Source organism: Vulpes vulpes, chromosome 16 (genome assembly GCF_048418805.1).
Source record: "Vulpes vulpes isolate BD-2025 chromosome 16, VulVul3, whole genome shotgun sequence".
NCBI lineage: Eukaryota > Metazoa > Chordata > Mammalia > Carnivora > Canidae > Vulpes > Vulpes vulpes.
Genome location: NC_132795.1, coordinates 86,966,717 through 86,992,217, shown reverse-complemented (window position 1 = coordinate 86,992,217; position 25,501 = coordinate 86,966,717). Strand labels below are relative to the sequence as shown.

General features: G+C 38.3%; 2 protein-coding genes across 8 annotated transcripts in view; one reads left to right on the top strand and one right to left on the bottom strand.

The window, feature by feature from the left end:
- VRK2 (VRK serine/threonine kinase 2) overlaps nt 1–16,668 on the bottom strand; it is a 111,730-nt gene extending 95,062 nt beyond the window's left edge. For 4 of the 7 annotated variants that reach the window (XR_011997935.1, XM_072742106.1, XM_072742105.1 and 1 more), the window contains exons 1-3: nt 16,649–16,668; nt 15,507–15,618; nt 15,052–15,192 (exon numbers count right to left, since the gene is read on the bottom strand). Coding sequence is in view for 6 of the 7 variants with exons in the window: in XM_072742106.1 (XP_072598207.1) it covers nt 15,052–15,187 (136 nt within the window). In the remaining variant the exon portion in view is untranslated. Of the gene's footprint in view, nt 1–15,051; nt 15,193–15,506; nt 15,619–15,729; nt 15,748–16,648 lie in introns of those variants that run through there. The other 3 variants (XM_072742103.1, XM_025992680.2, XM_072742104.1) reach the window with 3 other exon arrangements.
- Nucleotides 15,659–21,536, top strand: LOC112915266 (uncharacterized). The gene is made up of 3 exons (XM_072741610.1): nt 15,659–15,713; nt 16,541–17,737; nt 18,063–21,536. Exons 1-3 carry the CDS (start codon nt 15,659–15,661, stop codon nt 18,200–18,202), a joined length of 1,392 nt encoding a protein of 463 aa, XP_072597711.1. The 3' UTR covers nt 18,203–21,536.
- Nucleotides 21,537–25,501: the final 3,965 nt, after the last annotated feature.

Here is a 25,501-nt window from a genome sequence, read left to right as displayed (position 1 = left end):
CCAGAAGTCATGGCCAGTGCAATAAGTAAAATAAATAAAAGACATATAGATTGGAAAGGAATATATAAGTGGTCCTTACTTGCAGAAGACACGGTTATCCACACAGAAAACCCCAAAAAACCCACAAAAAATTTTTTCCTAGAATAAATAAATTTACCAGGAGATAAGGTCAATATGCAAAAATCAATTGTATATCTATATATTAATAGTGTACAATTGGAAACCAAAATTTTTAAAAAATGCCACTTTCAATAGCACCAAAAATGCAGAAAGAAAAACATAACTTTCACATATACCCAACAGTACATGTACAGGACCAATTATGATAAAAATTATAAAATGCTGATGAAAGAAATCAAAGATCTAAAGAAATGGAGAAGCATACTGTATTGAAAGACTCCACATAGTAAAAATGTCAATTCTCTCCAAATTTATCTATGGATTTAACTCAGTGTCCACCAATATCTCAGCAAAGTTTTATGTTTTGTTTAATAAACACAGGTAAATTCATTTAAAAATGTATATAGAAAGAAAGGAACTAAAAGATAGAAAATGATTTTGAAAAAGAACAAAGTTGAAGGAATCACATTATCCAAATGTCTTTCAATGGCGGAACAAACCGTGGGACAACTGTACAATACAATTTAGCAATAAAAAGAAATGAACTGCAGATACGCACAACTTGGATGAACTACACCAAGTAAAAAAAACCCAATCTCAAAAGCTTACATACTGTATGATCCCACTGGCAGGAATTCTGTACATTTTTAAAAAGACAAAATTGAAGTGACAGAGAAAAGATCATTGGTTGTCACTGGTTAGAGCTAAAGAAAGGGTGTAACTACACAGGATAGTATGAGGAAGATTTTAGGGATGATGAACCTGTTCTGTACCCTAATTGTGGTTAGGGTAAATCCATAGAGATTATGTGGTTGGTAAAATCCATAGAGATATATATATATACAAACATTTTTTTCAAATTTTCTCTATGTTGATTTTAAAATAATATTAGAAAGATGCAATATATAATCGTATATGAAGTAGAAAATGCCTAATGTCCTAAAAGAGAGGAAAAATGATTTTGAAAACATATATACAATGTGTATCTGGAAGAAAATACAAAAAGGATAACAACAGTAGGCTGCAAATGGAAGGTGGACTTCAAATAAACACAGTTTGAATATGTAGGAACTGGAGACAGAATGACAGTGAGAAGATCGAAACAGAACAAGCAGGTTGATTCTCACATGTATTTCCAACATGAATCCCAAGACTATGACATACAAGAATACCATTTTTTAAAATACGTACTAGATCACCACACACTTAATTTTTAAAGTGAGCTCCTGTATAGTTGGTAAAAAAATCTTGTTTTCTTCTTAAAGCTATTAAATCACTTCTAAATATAAATTATTAGCTGCATATTCAACTTTCCAGCTTATTAAATATTATAGCACAATTATTTATCTTCAAACTCTTTTAGTGGTAGAATGATCCTCAAAAGCCTGATATGATACACAGATCAAAGCAGAAATGCTCAGGTTGAAACACAAGTGGAGGGACCAGAGCCTCTACTCATTTCACCGGTGTACCAGGGTCCAGCAGAAACAACTATGAGGACCTACTGTAACTGATTTGTCACCTTCTGAATTGGTTTGTGAATTTGGTCATGACTACATTTGCAATGATTTCTTACCATCTGCTAGATTTTCTTTTCTCTTTTTTAAGCATAAAAAAGTAGCATTCTGGTCATATTAAATTCTATCATGACATTTTCACTTGTCTTTGTTAAATTTCTGCCATTCTATAACATCCCTGTTTAGCATTCTTTAATGATTTTACCATCAAATGTAAGACAATAACCAAAAAAAACAAACAAAAAAAACAAAAAAACACACCTCCGCTTATGTTACTCTTTATTTACAGGTGCATGAAAAACCTTGATCTTTTAAGGTATATTTTATTGTTTAAAGTACTTCCTTTTCCAGGCAGGGCGCCTGGGTAGCTCCAGTCTATTAAGCTGACTCCCGGTTTCCTCTCTGGTCAGGGTCTCAGATTTGGGAAATCGAGAGCCACAAGTCAGGCTCTGTGACCACCATGGATTCTGCTGGAGATTCTCTCCCTCTCCCTTTCCTGCCCCCTCCACCCTTCCCCGTGCTTGCTTGCTCGCTCCCTGTCTCTCTCTCAAAAAAATAAATAAAATCTTTTTTTTTTTAAAGTATTTCTCTTTTGACAACTAATAAGGGATTTCTGGCGATGATATTCCATAAAGGATTTCAGATTGTTTTTATCTAACGTAGTAATTGGCAATTGTACTTACAATCCAACACTCTGTAAATTTATATTATTGTTATTCCTCTGTGCTCCTTTGCCAATTCCTTACTGGTGGTGGCACATACCTCCTATTTTACTTCATTTTATGGTAGACTATTTTTCAATCCATTTACCTGTTTCTCAAACACCTAACATTGATACACTCTAGTTTAGGTATTTTCATTATTAGTCACTAAATACATTTGAGCTTGTTTGAAGGACTGATAGGTAATTTCACCTTTTTTTGGTTTAACTTTTAACTCCATGATTCCTAACCACAGTTTATTCATCCACTTTGGAAATATGGATTGCATTATAAAACTCTATGTTCATAACAGGTTTTACTAACATCGTATCTTCTAATAGTTTAATTCATTTACCTTTTGTAAATCTCTTTCAATTATATACTTTCAAGTGTACTTTATCTTTGTGGTAATCTGCTATTAAATGATTTCAGATTTCCTAAGACTTCAAATGTTCCCTCCTTTCTTAAGGACATTTAACTTGGCCAGATGGTACACTGGAATGATAGCCACATTTCTCTTAGCTATCATTAGGTCTCTGTATTCCCAGCCTATGAATTATGGGCTAATATAGTTCTTGCCCTCCCTTCCTAAAATGCTATTGGAAATTTTGTATTCTGCTTAAAATCTACTAGGTAAGAACTTTAGTCCCCCCTCACTTTTTGAAACATTTTTTAATATTCATGCTGAAATTAGGGTTTCAAATAAGGGAAATCATTTTCTCTTTAATTATGGTCTCTATTTTGCAATTCTTTTTTTTTTAGATTTATTTATTTATTTATTTATTTATTTAGGATAGACACAGAGAGAGAGAGAGAGAGAGAGAGAGAGAGAAAGGCAGAGACACAGGAGGAGGGAGAAGCAGGCTCCATGCTGGGAGCCCGTCGTGGGACTCGATCCCGGGACTCCAGGATCCCGTCCTGGGCCAAAGGCAGGCGCCAAACCACTGAGCCACCCAAGGATCCCCTATTTTGCAGTTCTTTACCTTTTCATATGATAATCTTATCATCCAAAGACGTATTACATAGAGACATAACATTGCTATTATTTTTTCTTCAGGTCATTTTTCTCTGATGCAGATTCGCTTTGCTTGTTTATTAACAGTACAGCTAATTTTTACTCACTTGAGTCAATTCTTTCTGTAAAGCCTCTATCAATGTTTCAGGATTTGTCACAACCTTTTAGGATCTCACAGAATTTTAGGATCAGAAAGGACTTAAATGTCCTTCTCCCAATAAAAACCTCTCTTTTTACAAATACTCCATAATGCATTCAATATATGTTACACTAAATTTCTGAACAGTTATACTTGTTCAACAGCTTTCTGCTGTAGTAGAAATTCTGATATTATAGAGTCTACATAATTTTTTGCTTCCCCTTTTCATCACATGACAACATTTGCCCATTAGACATACAACTTTCTTTTGCTTTCTTCTCACTTTTCTTGAAATGTATCATGTGGGAATTTTTAAATGGGTCTTACTCCTCCTAACACTTTGTAGGATGGAAGGTTTACATAACTAATACCATTCTCAACTGGAATACTCACATTTGACACTGGATATCTATGCTAGAATTGGAACATGTGATCTTTTAATAGAAAGAAGATCAAGTATCATGAACAGCTTTTCCTCACATTTTCAAGAAACTGAAATTAATAACCCCATACTACCATAAGTGCTCAAAAACAAATATTTTAATGTAGTATTATATTTTGTTCATTCTTTCCCTTGCTATGTATATACTCCAAAGAAAAAAGGATTCTGGCATAAAAACTAGCATTGCAATACCTATTAAATATCTCTTTTCCACTAAAAACACTTAATGGTATGGCTCTGCATGAAATGTTATGATTTTTTATAATTAATTTATAGATGTGTAATAAATCACTTTTATGTAATAACATCTTGAAGGAATTGAATAATTTTCCAAAGATTATACTTTTATCCCAAATTAAGTATTTTGGTATCTGAACAAATCCTATACAAAAACCTATTCTTCAACAAGACTCCACTTATCTAAATATTGTTTTCTTTTGTGATACTCTTAAAAGACCTAGTTTTCTCAACAGTATATCTTTACTCCCCAATGAAAAAGAATGATGGTCACAAATAATCTAGTATTTGCTAAAAGATCTATTTTTACATGGTGCTTATTAAAATGGTATCATAGGGATTTAGAGACTGCTTTTGATCTTCCTGCTGCTTATCAGACTCAAAACAAACGCATAAAATCACTCATTTTTCAAAAAGTAAAAAATCTGTCCAAATCTTTCTTAATAATTTGTATGCACTACTGGTTGACTAGTCTCACTTTTTTTCATAAAAATATTGTTTGACCTAAGTATAGTACATTTTTAATGTATTTTTCCAGTTCTTAGCATTAGATTTACTATAAATATCAGATGTTCTTCCACAGATTTTGTGAACTTAATATTAAAAACATATCACTGATGCTCTACACCTCGAGTTGTCAATCTGAATGAAAATGACACCATTATCAGCATCATCACTAACAGATTTCTTAAATTAGCTGCCAATACTATCAATTAGATATTTCACGGTTATTTTAGAAATGAGCATGTCAAAAGCATGTCACTTGCAACTATTTTCTCTGGCTAGCAATAGATTCAAAGTGTTCTGTGACAAAGAACATCAATCAGTAGAGCAAAGAGACCTGAGTTCAAATGTAGATGGAGACAATTATGAAAACTGTGGCATGCAAGTTAATTACTTAACCTCCTTAAGCCTCTGTATTTTCCTTATTAGTTTATTGGGAGAATGAAATGAAATAATGCATGTAGAGCATTTAACACAGAGCTTGGCACGCACTAAGTGAAAGATTTCAGTAGTAGTTGATGTTGATAATGATTTCCTAAAAAAGATTTCAAGAACTATCCGTAGTAGTTCTCAGATGCCACAGACACATTATGACTCATTTGCTACTTTACTGTAGATTTGCGCTTTCATTCTTTTCTACTTTTCTATGTTCTATGTTCACAGCCTCCTGAGTGAGGCTTTGGTAACATTCCCTCTAAGAATTTCATTAGGTGGCACTCGGAACACCTACAATGGAAGCTATGCTCTCCATGAGCCTCTTTCATACATGTTGTAGCTCCCAATTGCTCTTGCTTGAAATAAATTTGGGGAAAGCTGCTTTTACTCCACATTGAGCGTAGATGAGAAAAATGGCCAGTGTCTCTGGGGAATAATTAACAAAAGACAGTTTGTTTCATCTTCATGATAAAATACAGCATCCCTATTAGAAGGCAAATTCATCATTCCCAAAAGTTAAATAGAATGACACTTTAAAAGTAATTCCAGCTGATTAAATTTAGGGTTCTGAAAAAAAAAATTTAATTCATGAATATACTCTGAATCTTTCATTTGATTTTAAAATGTATAAATGTTCATTTAACTTTGAGCCCTTGCCTCTCAGTGTTCTATTCTGAGCTAGTCAAACAAGTGGTAGCAGGCATGCTGGGCTCAATAATACTGCCTCTCATATTTAAATACTCTTTTTCACTTGGATTGCAAATTAAAGACAGTCTCCTGAACACTGACACATTTTCAATGATTGATTTTGCAAAACGTGTTGATTTTTCTTACACTGTTTTGCCTCTGTGTGTGTCAACTTTGGCCTTCTTTTCTTGCTCCTTTGCAGCATTGCTGTCTCTTTGAAGCCATTGTCTGCCTGATATGAAAAATGTACATTAAACCTCATGACTAATTACACAGGCAGAAAATTCCTGATCTCAAATATAAAATACCTACACCCAGAAACTATAACAAAAGCTTCTGACTATGTACAAAACTCTTAATCAAACCTTTCATTCACTTGAATTAAAAGAAATTCCAATAATTTATTTTCTGTTAAAGTTGTGTTTACATTCTTTGAAAAGCAGATTTTTTATGCATGTTACATGCCTACAAATCAATTCATTTAACAACAAACAACATACATCCATCTCCTCCACAAAAGTTTATACTTGCTTTTAGGTCTGCTATTAGGTGCTTCTGAATGAGTTCAGGTAAGTGCTACTCAGAACTGTTTTGTTCTAGATACAAAACAGTTAAGTCTTCAATATAAAGCCTATTTTTTAGCACCTGACACTATGCATCAGCAAAGCAGACTTTTCCCAGTAAATCCTATAACCTATGGATGAAGTACATGGCTTCTCATATTTTAAAAATATACTTGAAAAGAAAATGAACAGATACTCCTCTCCCCCCAAAATTCACAAAATAATGTCTCTAAATCTGAAAGTACAGGGCCTCACACACATACTCCATGTCATAGTATATACAGCACAAAATGTCATCTCAGATAACCTAGCTGTGGGGGAAAAATTTTTTCCACGACACACTACTTACTTCTAGAGTTAATTTAACCAATCATTTTTGGAAAACTATCGAATGCATGGCCTTGCTTTAGCACTCTAAAAGGTGGCCTGCAAGGAGGTTATAATCTAGTGTTGGGCAGGGGTGTGTGGTGAATACAAGAGTACGCAAATAGTAATCCTATGAAACCACGAGAGAAGCGCTGTGAAAGAACACACCATGGAAACAAAGAAAGTCGTGGCAAGCTTCTTCAGTGTGCTAGAATTTTCCTAAGGGCCACCAGCCACCATTTGTTTTCATAACCCATCCTAGCACCAGACTCCTCCCCACTCCCAGACTATCAAATCTAGGTACTCTGCTCCGCATAGCTGCTGCTTGCCTTTTCATTAGACCAGCTCTCCTCTGCCTCTGGTTGTTCTTCTCATGCAGTTACCAAGTACGGTAAACGCATCACATGCCATCACACTACTATTCTGGGAAACCCTGCAATAACTACCAGTGCACCAATTGGCTAGTCCAGCCTTGGATATAAAATTTTAGTTGCTTGCAAATGATGTTTCAGAATGGGGAGATGAGAGTAGCCACACTACTCCAGAAATGGCCACAATACCTAAGCAGAGGAAGTTGGAATAAGGTCTGCACATGAGCCAAAGCTTAGAATTTCATTGCCTTTGTTGGCTCATGTCACTTCTTTAATTAATGTCACTTTCTCTGTTTTAATATCAGAGCAAGTGACAAGAGTGCTTCTGGATGAATTGTGTTTTCTGAGGACTGTATGGCATACTCTCCCGCAGTCTGACAGAGGGACGTGCCAGCTTTACTTGGCAGTTACAATGCACCAGCTTTAGTTTTAGTAGTTTAATTTGTGGCAGTTATATGTTTTGAATACGTTGAAGTATTCACAACGGTCTCATGGAATCTGTTCCATAGATAAAGTTTACACAGTGGAAAAGAAAAAGCAATGGCTATAAGGCGATTAGGAAAAGCTTCTCTTGGCCACAGCTGGCCTTATAGGCATTTCTGTAAATTTAAGAGCATGTAGGGGATATGATTAAAGTGATCACAAGGAATGATGCCCCCCCCCCATTTTTTTGCCCAGTTCTGTAGTTGGTGTGAGACGATCATAAGGAATATGATATTTAGAACTCAATTTTATGCAAAATCCATTATTCAAGAAGTGAAGTTTATATACATGATAGACATGCAATGAAATAAATGTTAGAATAGAAAACTTTGTTACTTATGCATTAAGTTGATTCTAACATTTTGGTAAACTAAGTTTTTATTGATATAAAATTCAGAAGAATTTCTGCATGGAAGATAAAGGGCTAAACTTTTTCCTTTGGTTTGCTAAAGGTCTTTCAGTTTTCAGGCTGAAGTGTTCTGAAGGGTTTTTTGTTTGGACTCTTTCCTTCATCTCTTTTATACACTTTCGTGAAGCTTCATCAGCTCATGGTGAGAGCTGCCACCAAGGAGTTCTTCCAAACTTTGCCTGCCCTTTCTAAATTTAGGGTTCTTTACTGCAGCAGGTTGAAGATCTGGCTTTGATTGCACCTGGCTCTGCTGGAGAATAGAAATATTCATCTCCACTGAATGCATGCTGCTTAAGTGCTGGAGGCACTTGCAGGAGAGAAACTCTCATTGGAAACTTCATTACAATACTTTCTCTTCCCTACATGAAGTAGTAATTCTCATTCACCAAAGATAGAATTTTGCCTGACACAGCCACGGGAGCTCCTGTTTGACTTTCAAAATTAATCAACCTCTGAGCTGGAGTAGAAATGGCATGTCCTTTAACCTTAAGCACAAAAAGCTCTCAACAGACTGCAGTTTTTATATCCCTGGATGAGAGTTTGGGCCCCTAATACTTAAACTTGATGCACATACTGGGTTTCTGGCATGCTTTTGCCCATACCCATCTGCTAGCCTGGCACTGTGCCCATTCAGAAGGTGTGATGCCAGTTTCAATAGGGCATAGGTGCCAATCAAAGATGGGTTTGGAGGGGCAGCATGCAGAACGCAGCAAAAGTCAGCTCTTCTGCCAGAAGATCCTCCTGTTATCATATAATGCCAATGAAGGGCCACATGCTTCATTGCTTGGGATCACATTGCATCTGTAGATGTTTCTGGCCTTCAATGGATGTCTTTCTACAGAAGCATTTTCCTCAAGTATTACTTGATTGGAGACACTAAAGAAAAGTCTAACAAATTGAAGTCCATCCTTTTAAAAGGAATGGTGGAAATCTCTGACAGTTGTCTTGAAATAATTGCTGAGTTTTCTGCCTTTTCTCCTAAAATACTCTTTCATGTAGAATATCGTATAGTGTACTCAGTCCATCTATTGGAGTTATAAGGGACAAACATTCTGAAGAAGCACTAATCGCAAAACCAAGTATGTAAGCACTTTTTAGAAAGACCATATCTACTATTTATTCTTCTTCTCCCATATCGAAAGAAAAAAAACCCAAAACATTTCAGAAGCAAAGTCTATCCATATTTCATAAGGAAGCCAGAAGCTCTCAAAAGCTGAGAAATCTTTTATTGTATGGCAACAGAGGTGAGTTCATTTCATGAAGAAGAAATTTCCCTATAGCAATAGGTTTCAAATTTTAAAACCTTGACCACTATAAACAGTCACAAGATAGTAATAGGTGCAGTAGAAGAAACATAATATATAAATCAAGGAGGAATACAGCAGTTTGTAAGTCCTCCCTGAAGGCAAGAGACTTTGACAGTAAAAACGTTGAAAATGAAGAACCATAATATATGTTAAAAAGAAGATCAGACACTTAACAAAATGAAAAAGACAAGGAAAAGCTAAGCCTTAGAAGAACTATCTTTTTTTAAGCAAAGAACCCTTCTGTAAATATTTAGATCTCCTAACTGATAGGCACGTGCATACGCCTCTTTCTCTAAAAACTCAAAATTAATAGCCTCTGGACAGCAAAATACAAAATGAAAACACATCTCCTACAGACTTTTATTTCTTGTGAATAAATCTAACAAGCACATTAAATTTACAAAATCCCAAGTGATTCCTTCCTGGGAGTTCTCTCTTTCCTCACCTTCACCCGGGAACTACTTTATCATACACACTAGAGTTTCTAGTACAAGTTTCCCCTATTTCATGTTTATTTTCTTCTTCTTTTCACCCTCATGGTATGGTTTGCAAAATTTTCTAGTTACAATCTTCATGGCACCATAATGTTGCATAGCATCAGATAAAACTAATTGCTTATTCCAAAGCCTATTCTATAAGACATTGTCAAAATAAAAATAGCTATGTATGTAAAATAAAGCAATAAGTGTTCCAATAATTCCACTCTAGTTGCATTATCCTTGGGTTCTTCTGAACATTATTCTACATAACTTAACAAGGAATCCATTATTGTGGGCAAAAAAGTAAAGTAAGTAAAGACTATATATGCATAAATAGTCTTTTCTATTTCTTCAAAAATCAAAGTCTGTTTCTTTGTCAATAAGTGAGTTAAACTTTGGTAATATCTAAAGATCCTACTTAGGCTACCTGTTTCTCATTTCCCTCCAAAAAAGATTTCTTCTATGTCTCAAAGCAAAATAGGCTAATCTGAAAACACAACCCAAAACATGTTAGACCATCACCCAGATGAAGTCTACACATTTATCCATGGATAAGAGATTTAATCTTAAGAGTTTAATTTTAGTTTTAATGTGTTATTTTTTTAAAAAAAAAGAATGCCATTGATTTATGGCAATAAAGCATACACAGAAGATGTCATGATAATTGTCTCAGTTTTTCTCTTGACTAAGATTGTACCTCTACAAAATTACAAGCCGGAATTAGGGGTTACATCTGTAATTATGGAAGGGAATAAAGACAACTGGCTTGTGTAGGTTGAATATCCTAACCTCACTCTCAATCTCTCAGGCAAATGACTGTTAGCATCTACTCTGTGCTTGATACTCCAAAGAAGCTAAATGGTCATCTGGCTATGACTGACATCAAAAAACTAAAACTTCTACAGAAAATCATTTCTGTTTTTACTCATATAAGCCTTCAAAGGAATTGAATTTAACTTTATTATTTATAACTTTTTTTGTGGATTTTTTTTGACGAATTTCTGAAACCCAGTATGTTCCATATCTGAAGTACATGAGATACAACTCAAATAAGAAATTGTTACTATGTCATCATGGCTACTATCATAAATTTTACTGGTAAAAATATTTAGATCAGTAAGTAAAATGTCATAGTCTTTCAATGGCATTCTCTATATTCTTAGTTTTATGACATCGGCAGCTAAATTTATCACAATCTACGTAGAGCAGGATAAATGGAAAATCCCTCCAATGGATGTCTTTGCAACATCCTAATCCCCTGTGGCACCAGACACTGAACCTGGGATTCAGCTGATCAAGGAGCATAGGAGTTTCTAAATAAATTAATTAATTACATTTAAGTGCCTATTAAGCTCCAAGTTCTTTAAAAACATTACTTCATTTAATTCCCACAATTATTAGTATCTCAGTCATACAGAATAGGAACAAGTCATTCAGTTTCTAAATGTCCTGGGTCAGGATTCAATCCAGATTTGCCTAACACCAAAACCCATACCCTCATTTATTCAATTCTCCCTTCGTTTGCTTGCTTCTGTGTTGTACCTAGCAGTAAAACAGAATTCAGATTCTGAGTTCTCTCTCTTTCCCTGGAATTTTAGAAAGTTTTACAATTATTTGATACTAAAATGAGAGCAAATATTCCCACCCCTTGAACCAGCTTCCTTTTTTCCTCTGCCCTCCTTCTTTTCAGATACAAAGAAGAACCCTGACTATGTTCTTGTATTCAGACTTTTCTTTTTCCCTCTTATAACTATTTCTATTAATGCTAGAGGCACATTATTTCTCCAAGTCAAGAGTAAATACCAAAATTCTCTGTCTCTTCCCCTTCACTCTCAACTGATGATTACTGAAAGGCCTTGGCTACTGATCTCAAAGCTAAAGGACAACTGGACACGCACAATGAGTTAGACACAGACACATGGGCTAGTTTCTTGTCAGCCTCAGGCAACAAACTCCGAGGGAATGTCTGCTGAAACTCTATTTGGAAAGAAGAACACCTGGAAAGAAGGTAGCTGGACACATAGGTGTTGTTAGGGAAATCCTCAATTTCTTCACTTATATATAAGAAACATGGTAAAGTGCAAAAATATATAATTTCATATCAATTTGCTTAGATGGCTTTGAAAATACATCTATAAAAACTAAGTTAAATGAGGAGATTGCTGATGGCATCTCATTAAAGAGCTGATCCTATGATACACAAGTGCCAGTCTGGATGGAACAATGACGACATTTGATATACACAACTTTATTAGGCATTCTGAAGTATGGAGCCTCTTCCTCAAAATAGCTAAATATTTCTTCAAAATGTTTCCCCAGTGGTGTGCACTTGCTAATACTCCCAGGATCCAGGTTCTAACATTCAGATAGTAGAGGATACAGCATAATATATGGAATCTTAAAAATAATAAAATAGGGGCATCTGGGTGGCAAAGTTGGTTAAGTGTAAGGCTCTTAGTTTCCACTCAGGTTGTCATCATAGGGTTGTGAGATCCAGCCCATGTCAGGCTCCACACTCAGTGTGGAGTCTGCCTGAGATTCTCTCTCCCTCTCCCTCTACCCCTCCTGCTCATGCTCATGCTATCTTCTCTAAAATAAATTAATAAATCTTTAAAAAAAACTGTAAAATAAATATTTTGATAATGAGAAAAAATAAGTAAAAAATAACTGACACATACTTAGACCTAAAGAAGCACAGACCTTTTCAAAACAGGGACAAATAAATCACATGCCTGAGCAAATTTCTTTTTCAAAACAAGAACCACACAAGTAGTGAATATATATGTGTGTGTGTGTGTATAGACCTACACTTAATTTTTAAAATGCACTTAAATTTAAATACACATTAACATTTCATATATTTACATTTAAAAAAATGGATAAGATCATTACAATCAATGCTTTTCCGTATTTCTTTGACATTATTCAAATAATTCAAATATTAGAAATCTAAAAGTATAACTAATAAGCTATGGGATCCAAAGCTATAGCTCAGAAACAACAAAAATTTATTCAACTCCTTATCCCTGGCTTTGAGTCAAGACTATCTACTAGAGGTCTTAGCTGTTTGCTATACAAGAGAATTCACTAATTCAAAGTCTCAGTCAATACTTATTTTATGGGGAATTCTACTCTCTGTGGACTCTAAGTATACTCTTAGAGTATTTACCTATACTCCAATATGGTAGCCACTAGCTATACAAAGAGATTTAGCTCTTAAAATGGGACTAGATACATTCTGGATTCTAAAGACTGTAACTAAAAACAATTCCTTTTTAAAAAAAATATTGATAACATGTTGGAATAATAACATTTTAGGTATAATGGATTAAATAATATATATCACTGAAATAAATTTCACCTTTTTACTTTTTTTAATGTGGCTCTTAGAAAAATTTAAATTACATAAGTGGCTTGCATTACATTTCTATTGAACAGTGCTGCTTGTCACTCTCATTATAGCACTTTTCAAGCAAGTTCAAACTTTTTTTGAATCTTTTAAAATACTTTATTTGACAGAGAGAGAGAAAGAGAGAGAGAGAGAGAGAGAGCACGCAGGGGGAGCAACAGATAAGAGGGAGAGGGAGAAGCCAGCTCCCTGGAAGCCCAATGTGGGGCTCAATCCCAGGACACTGAGATCATGTCTTGAGCCAAAGGCAGATGCTTAACTGAGCCACCCAGACACCCAAGTTCAAACTCTTTCGATGAAAAAACTGTTCTCTAATCCATACATTTTTGTGTGTGTTGGTCTTACCTTTCCAATTTGATTAGACACTGAGATGATTAATAATGAATTATTTTTTTACTGAATTTCATTCATTCGCTCAAAATGACAACTTTCTCAGAAAAGGAGCTTTATCCATTGTGATCTATGAAACATGTTGGTGAAGGGTGGTGAAATATGCCTAATTTCTAAAATATGCCGCTTCAGCATTAAGGATTATCTTGGGCTGAGAGCACCTGAAAAGGAACAAATGCAGGGAGAGGCTTTCTCCAAAATCCCTTTATTTGCATAAAGACAGATTCTCCAAAAAAGACTCAACTGTTATAAATTCCCTTCAGGGAAGTTTCATCAACCGGAAAAAACTAATTCTTATCACAAGAGATTAGAAGTTGCCAAACTTTGTCACAAACTATCATATCCCCCATCTATTCTCCTAAAGGCCCATTCATCTTTCCTAAAGATCATTTACTGCCCTTTAAGTGGTCTCCATTCCCTCTCCTTCTCCAAGACAATACTCCCTATGTGTATAAGTTCTCACATCTCACTGCTTTTTGGGATATTCACTTTTTTCCTGTGATATCTGTGTGCACATAACATTAAAGATTAGTAAATATGTATACCTTTTCTCCTATTGTCAGTTTCTTTCATAAACCCAGCTCTCAAACCTAGAAGAGTAGGGAAACTCTTTCTTTCCCTATTGTCTCAAATGTTTAATAAGGAATTCAAGATTCCCCCAATGGAGGTCTTTTCCCAGCTTCTTAAACTCCTATAAGAACAAATGTAATGAGTCAATCCATTTAGGAGAATTTATCCTTGAGGGTAATTTTTTTAAATCACTAATATTTATCTTATTTTATTCATTAAATCCAGTCATGTAATGGATAGTTCTGATCGTTAAACTACAGATTTAAGGTAGCCCTGAAAGATCCTTTTAAATTCAATGTAATTTAAAAACTTTCAAATCTAGTATAAAAATACACTCAATTAGAGCTCCTTATCTGTACCAAAGAACACAAGAAATAATTTTGAGAGTCTATTTTGTCATTTATCAAGGATGGCAAATGACTAGTACCATCTAGATGCACAGGACAAAAGTTAATTCATTCCACACAACAGAAGCCTTGAGTTATTAAGACTCAATTCTCTAGTGAAGCTTAGTTAAGAAATGGCCGCAACCCTGTATTCCTTAAATATTAATGATTAAGATTCACAGTGTTTGGATTTATACAGTTCTGGTTTCTGAGCTAAAAAGCAATGTTTCCAGGAAAACACACTCTCAACAGAAGAACATTAACATTTGTTTCATGGGCTTTGTAACTAGGCTCTGAAAGGACTTCTAGGACTCATTCATTCAAAAAAACACGGACGGCAACGAAGGGGGTCAGTGATGTCTTAAACCAGACATTCTAGTAAACACTAACAAGCCTCATTTACTTAATAAAGTGCATTTATGAATTCTATTGTAATTCAAAGTTTCAATTTTCAAAATACTAAGTAATCACATTCCAGTCACATATACAAGAATACCAAGTAACTTCTAGTTATACTTTACCTAAATATACCAATCCAAATCCTCCAGAGCCAATCATTTTGCCCAGCACCCATTGCTTTCCTTCCGTATCATCCAGAACCTTGCCTTCTGGAAGTGGAACAGGAAGTCTGTATTTCTCATTTCTTCTTGGTGGCATCACTTCTGTTGGCAGAAAGAGTGAGATAAGCAATTAGAAAGAAAAAAAAAAGTACAATTAAAATACATTTCTCAAAACATCTTCTATGGGGCACTTTTCCAGGTTCCTACCGGTTAGGATTATGAAGTCAATCAGACTTGGGAAAGCCCACACATTATATTCAAACTGGAATTTCACATACATTATAATACCGAAATACTAGCCTAAAAAAGACTAGCATCTAAAAACCAACCAACCAACCAACCTTTTGAACTTCACATAACATTTCCAAAATTCATTCAGGGGAGTCTAGAGTACCTACTAACGGTGCAAAACATACCTTAAGAAATGAGTTTGCAATTCCGGAGGACGAAGAGAAAATAAGTTTCATATACGTGCAAATACTCCTTTCGCTGAGAAAGGTTAAGCATCAAAGGTGAGGTCTTTGGCCACTAGGAGAGAATACAGCTTTGGGTTAGGAAAGCATGGGCAATGGCAACAAAGACCATCACCAAGCACAGCAGGTCACACTACCCACACAGAGGAGGTACTCAGGAAAATACCTGTTAAATGAGCCTGGAATTGTCAAGGACATGTGACTTCTCAGAGCACCAGGCCACCAGGCAGCTTCAAGGCCGGCCCTCTACTCTTGTTTCTGTATACCCTGTGTCTCCCCCATCCTCACCAAAGTGAAAATTGCCCTGCCTTAGGGAATTAATCAATAATAAGTAATCACAGGTTTGTGTAATTTCACAATGAAAAGACTTTTGGCTGGAAGAGAAAACTGCATAGGGAAACACACACACACACACACACACACACACACACACACAGAGCTCCTCTTCCTGAAACTAATTTAAATGCGAGGGTTCACTGCAATCCTCTAAGAATTTCCAAAAAAAAAAAAAAAAAAAAATTTTAGCAGCGCTGGTTGAGTGCTACCGAGCTGGAAGTTCCTGTAAAGTTTTCGTTGTATGATCTTCCCAATTTTCTCAAAGTTTCAGTTCCTTTAATGGGGCTTCCCTCCTTCACTCAAACCAAGGCCCTAGGGTCTGGGAGCCGGGCTGCGGCTCTAAGGGGACTGACCTCACCTCCACGAGGGCAGCAGGGCCTCAAGGCGTTTGGGGGGGGGGGGGGTTGGGGGGTAGGGTCCCCCCCCCCCCGATGCTTTATACATACTGACATCCAATACATATTTGCGGACTGAAAACCTAAAGTCTGCAAAGAACAACTTTTCAGCGGGGCCACAGCACAGCCCGGGGGCATCGGAACTCGGAGCTGGAAGGGGCCGCTCCACTGCACCTCCAGGGCGCGGCCCCGGGCGGCGGCGGCCCCTCCGCGTCGGGTCCCTTCCCGGGTGTCCCGAGGCCTGAGCACGCGCGGGGCCGTGCGGGGCCCAAGGCGGCCGAGCCCCAACCCCGCGAGCCCCCGGCGTCTGCAACCCCTCCCTCCCCTCCCGCCCGCCCCAAGCTCCCTCCGCACCGGCGACAGGCGGACCCGGCCCGAGCTCGGGGCGGCCGAGAGGCGAAGGGGGAGCCGGATGGCGGGAGTTAGGACCCGGCGGGCGACCAGGCGAGGAAGCGGGGCCTGCGCGGCCCGGGAGGTCGGGCGCTCGCTCCGACGGCGGCCGGTGGGAGTTAGGACCCGGCGGGCGACCAGGCGCGGAAGCGGGGCCTGCGCGGCCCGGGAGGTCGGGCGCTCGCTCCGACGGCGGGCGGCGGGAGTTAGGACCCGGCGGGCGACCAGGCGCGGAAGCGGGGCCTGCGCGGCCCGGGAGGTCGGGCGCTCGCTCCGACGGCGGGCGGCGGGAGTTAGGACCCGGCGGGCGACCCGGCGCGGAAGCGGGGCCTGCGCGGCCCGGGAGGTCGGGCGCTCGCTCCGACGGCGGACGGCGGGAGTTAGGACCCGGCGGGCGACCAGGCGCGGAAGCGGGGCCTGCACGGCCCGGGAGGTCGGGCGCTCGCTCCGACGGCGGCCGGTGGGAGTTAGGACCCGGCGGGCGACCGGGCGCGGAAGCGGGGCCTGCACGGCCCGGGAGGTCGGGCGCTCGCTCCGACGGCGGCTCCTCGCGGGGCTGCGGGGCGGGCGGAGAGCGCGGCGCCCGGGGCCCGGGAACCGGGGCGGGCGGGCTCCTGGGGCCGGGCGGGGCCGCGGGCCTCCAATCCCGCGGGGAGGCGGGTCCCGCCCGCGCCGGCCCTCGGAAGGGCCCGGCTGACGTCCGCGCGCCCGCCCCCAGCCGCATGTTCCGCGCCCGGCCCCGGGGGACGGGGGCTGCGCGGAGAGGGCGCCGCGTGGGTGCCCCGAGGCGGCCCGCCGGGGGCTGCAGGCTGGGCCGTCGGGTCCCCGCGGTGCATCCGTGCAGGACTCGGGTCCCGCGCTCCCCGGGCCTCGGGCTGCAGACCCGTGCGCGAGCCCTAACGACACGCACCGGCGAGTGCCGCGGGCCAGGCCCCTGCGGCCAGAAGCCCGGAGAGACCCCCGGGGCCCGGACCGATCCAGTTCTCAGGCTACTGGCTCGAGACCTCTGGTGGGATAACCTTCACTCAACGAAATTACTTTACAGAAATTCAGGTGGCTTTTTTTTTTTTTTTTTTGCAGACTGGAAATACCCATAGTTATTATTTAGGTTATAAGGGATGCGAAAGAAAAAAATATTGTAATGACACTTGTTAAAATGGTAAAGAAAACTTTATTCCAAACTGTTGCAATAGGAGCAAGCTGCATTCAGTGCCGAAGACAGCACAAAGTGGGACTTTATGGCCAAGTGGGGGTGGGGTCGGGGGGAGATCAGGGCATGGAAAATTATTGAGGAAATGTCAGAGATGAGGGGAGCAGTCTGGCTACACTGAGCTAACAGGATTCTTTTTTTTTTTTAATTTTTATTTATTTATGATAGTCACAGAGAGAGAGGCAGAGGAAGAAGCAGGCTCCATACACGGGGAGCCCGACGTGGGACTCGATCCTGGGTCTCCAAGATCACGCCCTGGGCCAAAGGCAGGTGCCAAACCGCTGCAGCACCCAGGGATCCCGAGCTAACAGGATTCTTGCTGAAGACGGGCCAGGGCGATCAGAACCCACCTGGGGGCTGGGGGAGGATGGAGAACTCAGATACAGAGGGTTGTGGTTAGATGGGAGATTTGGGCCTGACTTAGCAGGATCCTCACTAAAAGTGGACAATGTAGAGAGAACATGGGAGTCAAAGGCCATCCCCGGTTGAAAAGGAGTTCTGGAGAGCCCGAGTCGAGTTTGGTCAGAGAGGACCTCGAGCAGGCTGTTAGTTATGAAATTGTGATGATACTTAAGTGAGAGAAATGAATTAAGTGGTTTTCTAACACATAATAAAGACTCCTAGCGAGCCTCTAATATTTCACTGTAGACAAAATAAATGCTCCAAAAACAATCGTTAAACAATATGTCAACATCCTATGTAGGAAGCCAGTAATTAACCTGGGGTGCAAACTGAAAGGAAAAATCAAAGACCTTGAGTGACTCTGATGGAATAAGGTTTTAGGACTTCCTACATCTATCACCAAATGAAAGAGGACATCAGAAAACATTTCCAAAGCACTTGGTGCTATGGATTTAGGAGCCTTTATAAAGAAATTCAGTAGTCTACCTGTAGAATAATTGCATTTTTTAAGGTAGTCCTTCAGTGATCCAATAATGTCCATTCCTATTTCCATAAGACATATATATATAATAGAAGCTATCGGTTGCCTAGCCAAACATCCATATGGGCATTTTTTTTCTCACATTCCAGATTTATGCAGGTTTCTACCCACTTTCCCAGGTTAATTTCTTTGGGAAGATGCAGCTCCAGCACCAACCACACTAGGTTACTCCTGAGGGGGTCATACATGGCTCTTGGCTTCATACTTGTATAGAGAATATAGTTGTGTCTTTGTCTGTTCAGGCTACTAAACCAAAACACCATAGACTTGGTGGCTCTAAAACAACGGAAATTTATTTCTCATGGTTCTTAAGGCTAGGAAGGTTATGACCTAATCACCTCCAGGACCCTATCTCTTCACACCATTAGATTGGGGATTAGGTTTCAACATAGGAATGTGGGGGGACACACATTCAGTCTGGGGTACTTGGCAAATTCTGTTAGCTCAACCTTCAAATTACATCCAGAATCCATCATTTCTCATCACCCCTACTGCCACCATCCTGGTTCAAACCATCATGTGTTTCCTGGATAATTGTTGTACCTTTCTAAATGCTGTCTTGTTTTCTACCCTTCAATGCCTTCAGTCTGTTCACAGCAAACAGCTAAATGATATTTTTAGAAGCCTAAATTACATCCTTCCTCCGTTAAAAATACTTTAGTGTCATTCCAAGTTATTCAATAAAAGCCAATCCTTACTGTGACTTAAAACAGCGTTTTTCAACCCTGACAATATTGACATTTGGACCAGATGCTTCCTTGTTGGGTGTTGGGGGTTGTCCAGAGGTGGTCTGTCTCCCGTAGATAGGATATTTAGCAGCATCCCTGGCCTCCCTAGCAGTCTCTCTCCACCAAGTTATGATGACCAAAAATCAACTATTACCAAATTCTGTAAATGTCAGAGTATCTCTATGGCCTTACTCTATCACTTTCTTCAGGTCTTTATTCAAAAGACAACTCAGGGAGACCTTTTTGTTTCACCAACCCAACTCAAATTCTAACCTACCAACAATAAATACTTCATAGCCCCCTTTCCTTTTTTCCTCTCAGTACTTAGTGTTGTACAACAACATATTATACAGGTAACTTCTTTATTCAGAAAATAGACAAATAGTCTTCCTCAGTAAACTGTATGTTCCATGGGAAGGCAACATTTTTGACTCTCTGAGTCACTAATAATTCCCAGTCCCTATGATACAAATAGAGAAAACACACCATATTCCTGTTAAATGAATAAAAGGAATCATGATGGTACCATTCCTTTCCCAGTGATTGGTTTAGACAGTATGTATATATGAAATATAGGTAGAGGCAAAGAAAAGCTTTCTGGATACTTATATAAAGAAATGTTCTCTTCTGGATATCATTCCTGATGTGATGTCTAAAATTTCTCCAGTCATCTTGTGAACATAGGGGTACAAATTATAAATCTAATACACCACAAATGTCAAAATGTTCAACAAGTGAGGTTAGAATATTTACTCACATATCCAAAAAAAAGGGTGGGGGGGAGAAAAGAGAAACTCAACCCTTAACTCACACCTCATTTAGAACTTGACTCAAAATTGATCGTGGACCTAAATCTATATGCAAGAGCTAAAACTATAAAACTTTTGGAAGAAGGCCTAGGAGAAACCCTTTATGGTCTTAGAATTGATAAATCTTTGTGATCTTTGAGTTTATATAATTAGAATGTTCCCAAAGAAGCTAAAAGCCTAAAAGAAGAACTTGACAAATTAATTTCATCAAAATTAAAAACATTTGATCTTCAAAAAGCCCTGTTAAGATACCAAGTTTTGGTAGATATATGAAAAAACAGACATTCTCTTTCTTCGCTCATGGGGATCCAAAGTGCTACAGTCACTTCAGAAAGCAATTTGTCAGTTTCTTAATATATTAAATGTATAATTAGCATACAACCCAGCATTCATGTTCCTAGATATTTAAGAGAAATGTAAACCTATATCTACACAAAGACTTGTATGTAGATGTTTATAGCAGCTTCTTAGGTAATAGCCAAAAATTGAAAACAGCTCAAATTCCCATCCAGAAGTAAATGGATAAACAGATTGTGGTATATAATATATCTCCTACACAATGGAATATCACTCAGCAATAAAAAGGGACAAACTACTAACACAAGCAATAATCTGGATGGATCCCAAAAGCGCAGCACTGTATAAAGGAAAGAAAACATAAAAGAATACGTATCATAAAATTCCTCTGAAATTCCCAAGAATTGGTTTGAAGTGGTGGATTGATTCCAAAGGGGCTAGTAGAACTTTTTGGAATGACAGACATGTTTAATTTCTTGATTGTAATGATGATTACAGGAGTATACATCTGTAAAAACTCATCTAACTGTACACTTAAGATTAATGAATTTTATGATATGTAAATTATGCCTCAGTGAAATTGACTTAAAAGAAAAGAATGGCTGAGGAGAATGACGGGAAGAACCTGATTTGTTGAGACTTTCATTGAATCACTCATTCAACTGACACTGAAGCCACCGTACTTTTCATATTCTTCTGTGAAGTGTTAAATGTCCTTATTGCTTAAGCCTCTTAGCATTGATTTTTTTTATGTTTCTTGCAGCCAAAATCTTCCTAACAGATGAAATAAAGTTTCAAGTGGCAATGAATTTAAAATGTTAATAAATTTGTCATAAATAAAAATGGGAACAGAAGTGCAGGTAAACCTGTATTGAGAATATGTGGGGTTTTCTTAAGTGTTGGGTTTTAATGCAGAATTTTATGATTCAGAGCATATTGCTGTGTGTATGTTTCAAGATGAAAACTGACAGAATATAGAAATACAAATTTTGGAACTAGTGAAAGAGCGTCTTCTGAATGAACATGATGAGAAACAAGAAAGAAAAGAGAATCTAGACATGAAGCACTGAAGTATGAGTCATCAGAAAAAAAAAAAAAAACAGGGAAAACAAGGCTTTCAAACAAAGCTATTTTGATAGATCTTACAGACTATGAGTGATTCACCACAAACACACACACACACACCAAAGGACTTTCTTGGCGGTGTGCCAACATTGTAGGTATGGCTTGGGTTTTGCTTTTCAAAGAACCAGGTGCTATGAAATGCTTATACTTGTTCAAATCAAAAAGAAAAACCTAGCCATTCAGTGAGCACACCTTACAAGGCCAAGATCATTTCACATCAATTAAAGTGTTAAAGATGTTGCATAGACAAAACATTTAGAAAAATCCAATCTTTGTAATTTAATGTGAAAAAAAGGAGATCACTTCACTGGAAACATTTTGTCTGCCAAAGAAGAGCTAGTTTTTGTTTTATAAAAATCCAGGAGGCCATTTGCACGCATAAGAGCTAAGCAGTTATGACATAGAAATTTTGAAAATAATAGTATTCAGATAAGTGGAATCTCAACGCTATCAGATATACAATCAGACCAAGTATCTGTGTCCTTTGCATTCTCTACGATTAAGACCATTTCAACTTATTGTCTCAAAACTGTAGTCTTGATTGTCCATATAAGTGAAAGACGAGGATACAAAAAAATAATTTAAAATGTCATCTGTCAATATGTCAACAGGCTTGATAAAATCTTTTCCAGAGATATTAATTAGTAGAGCCCTGCTGCCAAACAATTGGAGGTAAGTATGTATCAAATTATTTCTCAAACAATTGAACATGGTAAAACCTAATACAGCTAGCCAAAATGATGTTAGTCCTACCCTGTCCATTCCCCTGATACAAGCATCATAAAAGCTTAATTAACCATAAGACTATATTCACACTTTACATCCTCTTTCTTTCTGACTAACATGCCTGCAATAATCAAAAACATGAGCTTGAAAAAGAGGAAGGGGAACTAGCTGAATGATTTTTAAGCAGAAGCTGGGCTTTCAATAAGAATAGAGTTGATGATGTATTCAAAGGCGAGGTGAGGACAGTTTACCCACGAGTGATGTCAGCCATGCTTTTGGGCTTGCCTTTCACGTACTACCAGCACAACCCTCTTCAGTTTTTATTCTTAGGCCTTATAAGCTTTGAGCCCAGGTTGAGATAAAATGACGGAGGTTCTTAAATGCTTAACAAGGAGTTTGGTTTTGAAGTTATAAAATTGTCCAATCCAGTCCTGGAGCCACAAATCATTGTGACCATTTACATTTCAATTAACTGAAATTAAACACAATTAAAAATTCAGTACTTTAGTTTCATGAGCCACATTTCAAGTGCCCAGTGGCCACACGTAGCTAGAGGCTACCTTATTGGACAGAACAAGTTATAGAATATTTCTACCATCATAGAAAGTTCTGCTAGACAGTGTTACTACAGACGATGGAGAATCACTGGCAACTCAAGCAGGAGACCAACCCTACATGCTCACGTGTGTTAGCCATCCAGAGTATAGAGAGCTGTGTATGTGAAAGGTCTATTCCTCAGCCCATGCCATATTCTTCAGATTATAATAATTTTATAGTAGATTTCATTTATTTCTTATATCGCCTTAGATATTTTCACATATTTCACATATACTTTCACATATATATGTATATAAAGTTTGTATTAATAATTTCATTGGTATGAACATAGAAAAGGATGTGGAGAATAGACACCATCCCGATACTGATAACATTGAGTTATCTCAGGATGTGGAATAGGAAAGATAGGAGTAGATTAATATTTTATTTCAGACTTATACCATACTTTACCTACTACAACAAAGAAAAATCCATGCATGTTATCTCTACAAAATGAAATCAATGTTACACTCACTGCCTTATCACATTTGTTTTTTTTTTAACTTTTTTTTAATTTTATTTATTTATGATAGGCACACAGTGAGAGAGAGAGGCAGAGACACAGGCAGAGGGAGAAGCAGGCTCCATGCACCGGGAGCCCGACGTGGGATCCGATCCCTGGTCTCCAGGATCGCGCCCTGGGCCAAAGGCAGGTGCCAAACCACTGCGCCACCCAGGGGTCCCTTGTTTTTTTTTTTTTTAGTTTTAAGGGAAGATAATTAAGTATCCAGTAGAATATAGGCACTTTATAGTTTAAAAGGGTATATATTTTCTTCTTCAATATGAAGGGTTCAAAATAATAAAATTAAATCCCTTAATATTATATTAATAAAGTTAATATCCCAAATATATTCCCTTTTCTTGGTGGAAAATGAAATTCAATGTTACATATATTCTAAGTTTTTGTTTAGGATTATACTGGACAAGAAACGATCATAATTGGAACCACTTCAAGGAAGCAGTTGTATAAAATTAATGATTAAATTTGTATAAAATTGATGATATATTGTGTTGATCTCTGTTCTGGAAAGACCATGCTTTATTTAGCTATCTCTGGAGTATAGGAGAAAAATTCAAGGATGTTTAAAAGGATATTTATAAGCCACATCTATGAAGTCATTCTAATGGATAACAGCCATAACCAGTGTTGGAAGTTCTTCTTTCCAATATTATTCTCCAATGATTCAGTTCAAAAGAACAAATCTATTTTGAGGATAGTGTTTTTTACACAGTAATCTCATTTTATACCCGAATGCTATCCATACCTAGTGTTTCATATTTTCACAGATATGTGGTTGGGTTTCATCTGATGCTACTTGAATTCACTAATAAAATGGAGGAATTCTAACACTCTTTTATATCTCATGGAGCTTTCTTCTCTTCTGCCAAGTTATGGAGAAGGCTACAAAAATCCCATTCCCTCGAAGTGAAGTTAGTAATGCTGAATTGATTTGATAGGGGTGATGAACATTCAAATGCCAATATATTGGAGTGAATCAACAGTGTGAAGCATTCACGACAGTGCTCGTTCATTTCACAAGGGTACTCAATCAACTATGAAATGCAAATGTTACTAGCTTCATGAAATCTTCCTCTGAAGCTATCTGGACAATCTATTACAGGATATTTCATGCTCTATGGATACTCTTGAGTTTTTAATATACATAATAATTTCCTGGAATTCAGTCCCTACTCATAACAAAAATAAACTGATAGACAACAGGCAAGAGAGAGTGTATAGAGACCATAGTTTGGTGAAGAAATCTTTGGAAGCTTCTGGGCAAGATAATGACAAGAGCATATTTTTATTTCCCTGCTCTCAAATTCTAATCACAATGCCCAATATATTTTTAAAGTGGAAAGAGGAAAAACAATTCTACATTAGCACCAAAGTAGAAATGAATACTGGCCATACAAAGAAACTTGGAGGCATTTCTGTTAAAAGTTAAACAGGTGGATCTACATTGAAGGATAGCATAGAGTATCAATGCCAAACATCCTCTTTTAAAAGAGCAATGTCTTTGTAGGGGAGAGGGGTGGGGGACAGGGTAAACTGGGTGATTGGCATTAGGAAGAACACGTGAGGGCAGCCTGGGTGGCTCAGCGGTTTAGCACCACCTTCAGCCCAGGGCCTGATCCTGGAGACCTGGGATGGAGTCCCATGTCCGGCTCCCTGCATGGAGCCTGCTTCTCCCTCTGCCTGTGTCTCTGCCTCTCTCTCTCTCTGTCTCTCATGAATAAAGAAAATCTTTAAAAAAAAAAAAAAGAACATGTGATGTAATGAGCACTGGCTGTTACATAAGACTGATGAATCACTGACCGCTATCTCTGAAACCAATAATATGTTATATGTTAACTAATTGAATTTAAATACAATTTTAA